At 41.4% G+C, this 12,272-nt stretch overlaps 1 protein-coding gene across 1 annotated transcript in view; it reads right to left on the bottom strand.

The window, feature by feature from the left end:
* Positions 1-12,272, bottom strand: part of MUSK (muscle associated receptor tyrosine kinase) — a 198,601-nt gene that overhangs the window by 29,178 nt on the left and 157,151 nt on the right. Inside the window, exons 16-17 of the mRNA XM_056563621.1 lie at positions 8,355-8,550; positions 4,060-4,251 (exon numbers count right to left, since the gene is read on the bottom strand). Coding sequence (XP_056419596.1) covers positions 4,060-4,251; positions 8,355-8,550 — 388 coding nt within the window. The remainder of the gene's footprint in view (positions 1-4,059; positions 4,252-8,354; positions 8,551-12,272) is intronic.

Genomic DNA, 12,272 nt, shown 5'->3' with positions numbered 1-12,272 from the left:
ATATGGTGACCAAAACTACAACTCCCATTATGTTGCACTATACTATAGTATAGGTTATATGGTGCTACATGCTGGGAGGAGCTGTAGTTTTGGGTCAGCTGCAGAGATATAGGCTGGAATCCGGATCAAGGAAATTTCTTGATCCAGATTCCAGCCTATATCTCTGCAGCTGAACCGAAACTACAGCTCCCCCCAGCATGTAGAACCATATAACCTATACTATAGTATAGTGCAACATAATGGGAGTTGTAGTTTTGGGTCAGCTGCAAAACATAAGCTGTATCAGGGCATGCTGGGCATTACAAATAGTAACTGCAACTCCCAGCATGCCCTGATACATTCTTGGTCTGCTCTGCAGCTGTCCCAAAATTAATTGCATTGCTTCCCCAGGACTCAAGAGTATAGTGCAACATAATGGGAGTTGTAGTTTTGGGTCAGCTGCAAAAGCATAGACTGTATCAGGCTGATGCAGCCTATGGTTTTGCCGCTGACCCAAAACTAATTTTGGGACAGCTGCAGAGCAGACCGAGATTGTGTCAGGGCATGCTGGGAGTTTCAGTTACTACTAACTAGGGATGCACCAATATATCGGCGGCCGATACATATCGGCCGAAAATAGCTATTTCGGCAAAGCCGAAAAAACTAAAAATCTGCCGATAATGACCCACCTCCCCTGCCCGCCCACAGCACAAGTGACAAACACTGCCAGTGGCAGAGGCACTCGTGGGCGGTCCTTTAGTGGTAAAATTTCGTCAATAAATGCATAATTTCTTGGTGAAAAATTCCAAAATGATATATTGATTCACATATACAATATGTCTACTTTATGATTGCATCATAAACTTGACATGTTTTTACTTTTGGAAGACACCAGAGGGCTTCAAAGTTCAGCAGAAATTTTCCCATTTTTCACAAAATTTTCTAAATCTAAATTTTTCAGGGACCAGTCCAGTTTTGAAGTGTATTTGATTGGCATTCATATTAGAAATACCCCATAAATGACCCCTTTATAAAAACTGCACCCTCAAAGTATTCAAAATGACATTCAGTAAGTGTGTTAACCCTTTAGGTGTTTCACAGGAGAAAATTCAAAACCTTCATTTTTCACGCTCACATGTTCTTGTAGACCCAGTTTTTGAACTACAGTAGAGAAATCACCCTAAAATTTGTAACCCAATTTCTTTTGAGTAAGGAAATATCTCATATCTGTATGTCAAGTGTTCTGTGGGTGCACTAGAGGGCTCAGAAGGGAAGGAGTGACAATGGGATTTTGGAGAGTGAGTTTTTCTGAAATGGTTTTTGGGGGGCATGTCACATTTAGGAAGCCCCCATGGTGCCAGAACAGCAAAAAAAAAAAAAGTAAAAAAATAAATAAATAAACACATGGCATACTTTTTGGGAAACTACACCCCTCAAGGAATGTAACAAGGGGTCTAGTGAGCCTCAAAACCCCACAGGTGTTTGACGACGTTTAGTTAAAGTTGGATGTGTAAATGCATTTTTTTCACTAAATTGCTAGTTTTTCCCCAAATTTTACATTTTTACAAGGGGTAATAGGAAAAAATGTTCCCCAAAATTTGTAACCCCATCTCTTCTGAGTGTGGAAATACCCCATGTGTGGACGTCTAGTGCATTGTGCTCGTACTACAATGCTCAGAAGAGAAGGAGTCACATTTGGCTTTTGGAAAGCAAATTTTGCTGAAATGGTTTTTGGGGGGCATGTCACATTTAGGAAGCCCCTATAGTGCCAGAACAGCAAAAAATAAAAACCACATGGCACACTATTTTAGAAACGAAACCACTCAAGGAATGTAACAAGGAGTACAGTGAGCCTTAACACCCCACAGGTATTTGATGACTTTTCAGGGGGGGGGGGTTACTGTAACCCCGCCCGTGCCAGTTAGAAGATGATTTGCATATCTTGAAAAATGAAGATATCAGGCGAATGGCTGGACGGATCCAAGCATCATAGGCTTCATATTGATCAGCATCCCCCGCACTACCAGCCAGTACCTCTGGTTAGTGAGGGGGGATTTGGTGACAGTTTTCCTTTAATGTGTCAGAGCAGGAGGTCAGTTCAGAGTTCTTACTTCCTGTGAACTACAGGATGACATCATCACCTACCAGATCCCTCTCACTAGCTACCAGATCCCTTTCCACCCTTCCCAGCTCGGTTTGCTATCTCAGTGGGGTTAGCATACATAGTAGTTATAGTACTTCCCTGAGGCTGTGTTCACACATTGGATTTTTTAATGATTTTTCAAATTGTTCAATTGTTAATTGTTCAAATGTATTAATTTTATTTATTTTGGAAAATCACAGTAAAACATGAAAGATGCCTAAAGACATTAAATCTTCATAAAAACCTTGATTGTGATTATTGATCAAATAACTTTTGCCTCATGGCAATATTTCTCTAAAAAATGCACTTTAAATAAGAAAATGCATCAAAACTGGCAATAATGTATACTGACCTAAATCCATTTAACAGTCTAATAAGTTCACCTGGGTAAACTCAGCACTAGCTATACATTATTCTCCAATAATAGTCTATGTTGCACTATGTAAGCAAAAAATAAATAAATTCCTGAATGATTCTCTACTGATTCTCATTATAATAGGCACTGTCGCTTTAAAAAAAAACTTTTAGTCGGTCAGGGTCTGAGTGTTCAGACCCGCATATATGTTACAATGAGTGGGGAAAAGCAAGTCAAACTTGAATGTAAATCTATAGGATTGTCTTGGTCAGCCTTGCTTTTCTGCACCTTCTTTCTACCAATTGGTCTGGGTCTGAACACTCAGACCCAGACCAATCAAAACTTTTGACATGTCTCTAGGACTTATCAAAGTTTTTTTAAGTGACAGGTAGAAGGAGTAGATTATGCAAATATTCTCTAATTCAGAAGGAATAAACTGCCTCTCTAGTGCTAAATATAGGTTTCGACGCCACAATCATCTCATTGTACAGCTATATATTTAATACCTGTTGCCTATTTAGCACCAACATATTATGCATGGTAGAAATATTTCTCATCATTCTATTCCTGTCTCTTATAGAGCTCCAATCCAATTCCCTTATGTAAGACTAAACCTTACATCATCTAATGTATGTAGACTAAACATTATATAAGCAATAAAGACTGCTTAAAGGGGTACTCTGGCCCAAAGGATAGGGGATAAGATATCTGATCATGGGGTCCCGCAGCTGGGGACCCCTGCAATCTTGAATGCAGCACCCACCTGTGGGAGCTCCATGCATTGCTGCGGCCCCCGAGTCTGCCGAGTCCCGACTACAGGGCTGGAGTATCGTGACGTAACTCCCTGCTCCCGTGAGGGGGCGTGACGGCCGTCAGACATTTTGACGGACGATCAGACATCTTATCCCCAATCCTTTCTATGGGGGATAAGATGTCTTTGGGCCGTAGTACCCCTTTAAGATGTTATTATAAAAATGGATGCCTTGGTATATATCAGTAGTGTAGAACATCAAATCACATTCCATTAATCTTACAGAGTGCACCCCCATCTTCTACCCATACAACAATATACTGAATATGAACATTCCTGCCCTCCCTCCGCACTCAGTAAATGGCATGACCCTCATTTCCTGCATTGACAAACTCCTTCGATGTATTCAGACTTAAAACTTAAACAGAATAAACAGAATGCAGTTAGTTGACATGTTATTGGCACTAAACAGATAATTATGTCTCAAGGGCTGAATTATAGTACTAGGGAAGAGGAGGAGGTTGCTAAGTTTAGGAACAGGCATGTGTTTAACATACGACAAGACAAATATTTTAATAAGAGCAGAAGGAGATGTTTCAGCTTGTGTTGATACAAGTCACGTTTCATGGAGATGAACATATGGTAGAACAGTGATACAAGATAAATCCACAGCTCAGTAACAAACAGTCTGCGTGTCAGCAGAGGATGGGGATATATGCCACTCTGCCTTTCCAATGGGAAATGATGGATAGTAATAAAAAGAGCATTTATCATGGATTCAAAATAATAAACATGGTATGGGATAAACAGGAGAAAATAACATTTGTTTACCTGGCTTGAAAGACTCTTCCAAAAGCTCCTTCTCCAATGTCCCTGACATAGTCAATATTATTCCTGGGATACTCCAGACTTATGAGTTTAGCATTGAGGAGAAGAGGCATTCTCTGATACATGGGGTTTGGATGTAACCTGTCCAGAACAAGCTCTGACGGAAGAGCTGTAAGTGTTGGAGACGTATTTTCTCTGGAAGGAAACAAAAACTAACTTTCAACTATTATATTTTATCACAGTTTTTACATATAAAAAACAACATTGTATTTACACATTTTTTAAAAATGAGAATATGTAATACATAGAGATGTATCTTTCGTTACCTTTCCTCATAGCTCAGCGTATCACAACATGTGGGTCACAAGATGACCAGCTTAGAAATAACCATATCATCATACTTGGTAGAGAGTTACAAAGAAAGAAATGAGTGGCACCGCTAGCAACTCTAGGGTCTAATGTTCCAAAGGATACACACTGGAGGTGTACATCAGACAGGTATACTCGTACAGGTAGGTCCCATCAGTGGTGCTAGGTGAAACAGACCAAAGTCAAAGAATAGCATAAGAAGAAACAAATGCACACCTGCACTCACCGCAAGGGTACCGCAACTCCGGCCTCACTCGTCCAGTGCCTCCAACTAACGACCGGGCATTTCAGATGTGGAGCGCTCCACATCTGAAATGCTCGGTCGTTAGTTGGAGGCATTGGATGAGTGAGGCCGGAGTTGCGGTACCCTTGCGGTGAGTGCAGGTGTGCATTTGTTTCTTCTTATGCTATACTTGGTAGAGTGATGTTTGTGCTATATGTAAGGACGGCCGGTGGTTTTAATGTGGGTTGTAGCTTGTTTAGGATTTTGTTAGCACATTGTGATAGAATTTGTATAATGAGAAATTGGAATCTTTAACTAAACTAAATGAGAGGTAAGGGTGGACCCATCTATAAATATGGTTAATGGTTAAATACTCAGTCAACGTTGTATTCATTTACTCTCAATGATAGCTAAAATTGATAAGTAATGTAATCTTGAGCCACAAATCATTGTCCAGGATGTTTTTTCAGCTACCCCTGGTTCGTTCTGCTCATATGCTGCAAATTATTTCCATGACCATCAATTTGATGTTTACTTTGTAACTGGTTTGACATTTCCATTTAGAAGTGTATACACTGGGGATCAAAAGTTTGGGCACCCCAGGTAAAAATTTGTATTAATGTGCATAAAGAAGCCAAGGAAAGATGGAAAAATCTCCAAAAGGCATCAAATTACAGATTAGACATTCTTATAATATGTCAACAAAAGTTAGATTTTATTTCCATCTTTACACTTTCAAAATAACAGAAAACAAAAAAATGGCGTCTGCAAAAGTTTGGGCGCCCTGCAGAGTTAATATCTTGTACTGCCCCCTTTGGCAAGTATCACAGCTTGTAAACACTTTTTGTAGCCAGCCAAGAGTCTTTCAATTCTTGTTTGAGGTATCTTTGCCCATTTTTCCTTACAAAAGTCTTCCAGTTCTTTGAGATTTCTGGGCTGTCTGTCATGCACTGCTCTTTTAAGGTCTATCAATAGATTTTCAATTATGTTGAGGTCAGGAGATTGTGAAGGCCATGGCAAAATCTTCAGTTTACCCTCTTGATATAATCCCCCGTGGATTTCGAGGTGTATTTCGGATAATTATCCATTTGTAGAAGCCATCCTCTCTTTAACTTCAGCTTTTTCACAGATGGCATCAAGTTAGCATGCAAAATTTGCTGAAATTTTATTGAATCCATTTTTCCTTCTACTCGTGAGATGTTCCCTGTGCCACTGACTGCAATTCAACCCCAAAGCATGATTGATCCACCCCCATGCTTAACAGTTGGACAGAGGTTCTTTTCATTACATTCTGTTCCCCTTCTCCAAACATACCTTTGCTCATTCCGGCCAAAAAGTTAAATTTTTACCTCATGGGTCCACAGAACTTGTTTCCAAAATGCATTAGGCTTGTCTATATGTTAATTTGCAAAGTTCAAATGCTGATTTTTGTTGTGAGGACGTTGAAGAGGTTTTCTTCTGATGATTCTTCCATGAAGACCATATTCGTACAAGTATCTCTTTATAGTGGAATAGTGTACCACAACTCCAGTGTCTGCCTGATCTTTCAGGAGGGATTGTGCAGTCAAACGTGGGTTTTTCTCACAATCCTGCAAGCTGTTCTGTCTGATATTTTTCTTGGTCTTCCAGATCTTGCTTTAACTTCCACTGTTCCTGATGACTGCCATTTCTTAATTACATTCCGAACAGAGGATATTGACATCTGAAAATGTTTTGCTATCTTCTTATAGTCTTCTCCAGCTTTGTGAGCGTCAACTATTTTCAGTTTCAGATTTCTAGACAGCTGCTTAGAAGAACCCATGGTGCTAATTGTTGGGGCAAGGTCAGATGAATCTGGGCATTTAAAACCTTTGAGATTGACATCATCATGGTCTTCCCAGATGATGATTGAGAACAATCCATGACACTTGCAGGTCTCAGCTTTGCAAAGGGGCAGTGCATGCTATAAATTCTGCAGGGTGCCCAAACTTTTGCAGATGCCGTTTTTTTTGTTTTCTGTTATTTTGAAAGTGTAAATGATGGAAATAAAATCTAACTTTTGTTGACATATTATAAGAATGTCTAATCTGTAATTTGATGCCTTTTGGAGATTTTTCCATCTTTCCTTGGCTTCTTTATGCACATTAATACAAATTTTTATCTGGGGTGCCCAAACTTTTGATCCCCACTGTATATAGAAAGGCTTTATAACAATGGTGACTGGTCCTTGTACTTCCTGTCATATATAGCCCCTGTCTCACCTGTAGTTACTACCACCTTACCACCTCCAAGGCTGCTCCTGCTTTGCACACTTATGCTTTACCCATTTGGGTAGGGTCACACATGCCGTATTTTCCTGCATATTTGCTGCTGCATATTTTCCTACCCATTGAAGCCAATAGGTAGCAAAATATGCAGCAGCAAATATGCAGAAAAATACGGCATGGGTGATCCTACCCTTATAGTGGCTGTGCATGCATCTAAAACCTGTCCCCCACCTGTCCTGCATTAGTACTCCTTATATAAGCCTGCCCTGTAAGCCATGGTGTAGTTTTCCATACTGGAGGTCTGTTGTATTTTCAGTGAATCTGTGTGATTTTCCAGTGTACTGACCTGTGACTGGTCTCCTGATTCTGCCTGTAATACTGTGTTTACTGTACCATGTATGATCTGGACCTGACTATAAGCCTGTGCCACCTGAGACATTCCTCCTTCCTGTTCTTGACTTCGCTACTCCCACCTACCCATGACCCATACGCGACAGAAACCTGCCTTTGCCAAATTGCTCAGTACTTCACACCAGATACCTCTTCTGATCCACTGGCCAGCAGCTTTCCATGCCAGGAACATTTTTAGAAAGCCACCAAGTACTATTTAACAGATTGTTCCAGCTTCCACATCCTGGAATGTGATAAGGGTGAAAACCTAGAGGGTATTCCTACTCCACTTCTGAGCATGGCCAGAAACCAAACCAAGGATGTTTCCTCACTTACTCTTACCTCCCAATCTTTCCTTGACTGATGTACACGGCTCTCTACATCAGCTAAATAGGGGCTGGGAAGTAAGAGCAAGCAAGGAGATGTGCCAGGTTGTGGCACTGAAACAGCTCATCCCTACCTCCTTGACACTTGGCTGGAAAATAAAAAGGTAGTTTCGCAAGTTTGGCAACCACTATCAGCTCCTGGAAAGGTACATTTAACAGTGTCTGTAGCCCTTAGCAGTAGCCACAGCTCATAGACTCCCTTTAAGGGTGCCTTCACACACTAGTAGCAAGTTTCCAGCTATGGGAAACTCGCTGCGAGTTACGCTACCATTGATTTAAATGGGTCCACGGACAGTCCGCAAATCTGACACTATTGTGGACTGTTTGTGGACCCATTCAAATCAATGGTAGTGTAACTAGCAGAAGGTTTCCCGCAGCCTGAAACCCGCTGATAGTAATATTTATTTTACAAACTGTGAATTGCTCAAGCAAATTGATTCTGCCATGTCCCATTCAAGCGGTTATTTGGGGATTGTGGTTGGTATTATAGCCAAATTTCCACTATTGACTGCATAGGTACAAATGCAGTGCCAGTATTTTCACCTTCGCCTACTGTTCCTGTAAGTCAAGGTGCCTGTCCTAAACCATTTAAAAAAACGGTTTTTAAGTGGTTAAGGGCAGGCACCTGTATTCATATTAATGTAATCATAAAAATGCATAGATAGGTAAACACAAAATACTAACCTGTTTATGTTTTTCATTTTCTTCTGTCTCCGACAACACACAAGGGCAGTTATTATCAGTAGTATTAAGCCAGCAAAACTGCATATTATTGATATGATGACTGTCATAGAGTGTGTTGGCGAGAAAGATGATGATGTAGATGGCATAACAGGGGGCCCGTGTGCTGTTTTTATTGTGGTTGGTAAATGCAGTGTACCTTTAGAGAAGAAAGAAAATAATTGTTAAAAGACAGTTGTACATAAAAGGTCAAAAAGCTAATTATATAAATTATATCCATCAATATAATGAGTGATGTCTACTAATTCATCATCTTACATACTGTAATGCTGGGTTCACACTGTGTCAAATGTGTTGCATATTTAATTTATACACCAATTTTCTCAGAAAATGAGGCTACAACAGTTAAAGAGGTACTCTGGTGGTAAATGTGTTTTTGTCATCTTAAGTTACCCTTGTCTTTATTTCCTTTGTGTCTTGGTTGCTATTTTTCGGTTCTCTGTTTTTTTTTTTGTCTGCAAGTTGATGTTTTTTTTTAGCTTTTGCTGTTTCCGTTTTGTTGCTTGGCTCCAAACTACAAATCTCAGCAGGAAACATGCCCTGTTTTTTTAGTTTGGGGCTTGTACTTTGCTCTCGTTTGGGTTCCGCCCGGCTTGCTATATGTCCACCTCAGTACTTACCCTTTGTTTTTTGTTGATGCCTTCTGTTTAGCATTCTGTCTCTCACGTCGCTAGTAGTGTTGAGCGGCATAGGCCATATTCGAATTCGCGAATATTCGCGAATATATGGACGAATATTCATCATATATTCGCGAATATTTGCATATTCGTAATATTCTCGTTTCATTTTCGCATAAGCGAATATTCGCGTGTGCGAAAATTAACATATGCAAATTTGCATATACAAAAATTAGCATAAGCGAAAATTCGCATATGCGAAAAGTCGCATATGCTAATTTTCGCATATGCGAAAATTCGCACACCAGTCTCACACATTAGTATTAGAGCCTTCTTTACACCACACAAGCTGGAAGCAGAGAGGGATGATCACTGTGATGTTTACTGTGAAAAAAAAACAAAAATGAATATTCGTAATTACGAATATATAGCGCTATATTCGCGAATATCCGCAAATTCGTGAATATGCGATATTCGGGAATAAAATTCGAATTGCGAATATTCGCGAGCAACACTAGTCGCTAGGTGTTTGGTTGCGATGTTGCCCTGTCAGTGTTTGGCCAATACCCTACAATTGTAAGCAATCAGGAGTGTCTGTTGCACATGACACACACACACATAAACATACACGCACACATCAGTTGTCATCCTTTAGTATCAGACACACATAAACACACACGCACACATTTTCATCCATTAATATCAGCCATCTGCAGACTCCTGCAGCCGGGACTACTACTACTCCCATCATGGAACAGACTCCTTTCCATGATGGGAGTAGTAGTTCCCTGGCTGTTGGAGTCTGCAGGCTGCTGGGAGGCTAGATTAGTGTTTGTACTACCCCCATCATGGAACAGAGTCTGTTCCATGGTGGGGGTAGTAGTACAGGGGATAAGGGATTGATAGCACAGTTCTCGCTTCTGAGATCCAATGCAATCAGCAGTTACAAAGCAGGGGAGTGGGCGGCATGCTGCGCTCCCCTGCGATGTCTGTACATTGTATACTTTCATTTTTAAATCCCCCATCGGGAGCCCTGAATGGCTGGCACCAAGGAGCCATTCAGGGCTCCCGGCGGGGTTTTTAAATTACTACTGCATCAACCCCAAATTTATGCCCCCGTGCATATTTATAATAAATTACTGGCCTAAGTGTGCAAAATAAGTTTATTCCCCCCACAGTGTCCTTATGCACCTCTTTCCTTATTCTCGCCCCCCCCCCCCCCCTTATCTGTGAGAGCTCACCGCCGGGACCAGAGCGCACTGTGTCCATATCACTATCCTTATCTCCCGCTGCCTGATGCTCCTCATCTTCTTGGAGCAGGGCAGTAGTGGGGACATGTCGGTCGACGGCGACAGTGAATGAATGAAGCCAACATGTCCTGCATGTAGGCTCCAATAATTTGCCGCCGCCCATGTCCTCACTGCCGTGCTCCTAGCAATCAGACCTTTCTATTCTCTGCTGCTCATCTCCAAATAAGGATATGGGGGCATAAGGACACGGGGGGGGGGGGGGGACATAAATGTTTTTAGCACATTGGGGCCAGTAATTTATTATAAAAATGCACAGGGCATAAATTTCGGGCTTACACCGGCTGAGCAAAACGGAACACCAATCAAGGCAGCCCCGGCGAACAGACAACATACATATTCATAAGGGGGCGTGTGAAAGAATGCCCACTCTCTGATGCGGGCAAAGAAAAAAAAAAAACAGCTACGTGTTGTCCACAGCATGAAGCGAACATGGCTGCCAGTGGACATCAGTCACAGATACATTGAAAAACTACAGAACATCCGGCCAAAGATGCAAAACACAAAAAAATCACACATATCAATTAATAAAACCTTCACAATAACAAAAGGGAGCTACTTCACTAACAAAATTAGCCACCAGAGTATCCCTTTAAATTGCAGCCACATTTTGTGGGATATCTGCTTGTAAAATAAAATGTGAGTAGACAAATTTACAGTGTATACATCCAGACTAACACTACCATGACAGATATGCAAGGAGTACATAAGAACTTTAAAGATTGCCAAGACCCTGAAACTGAGCTGCAGCATGGTGGCCAAGACCATACAGTGGTTTTACAGAAAAGGTTTCACTCAGAACAAGCCTCCCCATGGTTGGCTAAAGAAGTGCACATGCTCAGTGTCATGTCGAGAGGTTGTCTTTGGGAAATAGATGTATGAACGCTGCCAGCATTGCTGCAGAGGTTGAAGTGGTGGGGGCAGTCTGTCACTGCTCAGACCATATGCCGCACACTGCATCAAATTTGTCCGCATTGCTGTCTTCCAAGGACGAATCCTCTTCTAAAAATGAAGCACTAGAAAGTCCGCACACAGTTTGCTGAAGAGAAGCAGACTAAGGACATGGATTACTGGAACCATGTCCTGTGGATTGTTGATAAATTTATTTGGTTCAGATGGTGTCAAGCGTGTGTTGTAGCAACCAGGTGGGGAGTACAAAGACAGGTGTGTCTTGCCTACAGTCAAGCATGGTGGTAGAAGTGTCATGGTCTGGGCCTGCATGAGTGCTGCGGGCACTAGGTATCTACAGTTCATTGAGGGAACCATGAATGCCAACATGTACTGTGACATACTGAAGCAGCGCGTGATCCCCTTTCTTCAGACTGGGCTGCAGGGCAGTATTCCAACTTGATGACCCCAAACACACCTACAAGATGACCACTGCCTTGCTAAAGAAGCTGAGAAAATGTGATGGACTGGCCATGCATGTCTCCAGATCTAAACCCTACTGACCATCTGTGGGGCATCCTCAAATAAAAGGAGGGAGAACACAAGGTCTCAGTGATTATATCATGAAGGAATGGAAGAGGACTCCAGTGGCAACCTGTGAAGCTCTGGTGAACTCCATGCCCATGAGGCTTAAATCGGTACTGTCAGATTAAAAAACTTTTTATGTGTTGTACATCTTGGCAAAACATTAACCTTTCAAATATACTTGATAAGAAAATGCTATTTCCTTTTTATAGAAATCATTGCTGAAGTACAGGAATGGACAAAGTCTAGTGAGAGTGGGCTAGCTCTCCTCTGTGCTCTCTCCTGTCTGATAGTATTCCTCTCACTTCTTTTATTTCTCAGAGGGCTTGTTAAAACTGAAAAAAAGCGATCTGATTGGTTGCTATGGGCAACTCAGCAAGTTTTCCTCTAGACAGGTTTAGAAAAATCTCCCCCATTGTCTTTGCATCCAATGTGAAAATCAGAAAAGGTGTTTGAGTGGAAGT

The sequence above is a fragment of the Hyla sarda genome, chromosome 1, assembly GCF_029499605.1.
Source record: "Hyla sarda isolate aHylSar1 chromosome 1, aHylSar1.hap1, whole genome shotgun sequence".
In the NCBI taxonomy this organism is placed as follows: Eukaryota; Metazoa; Chordata; class Amphibia; order Anura; family Hylidae; genus Hyla; species Hyla sarda.
The sequence above is the reverse complement of the archived record's forward strand: the minus strand, read 5'-3'. Positions and strand labels throughout refer to the sequence as shown.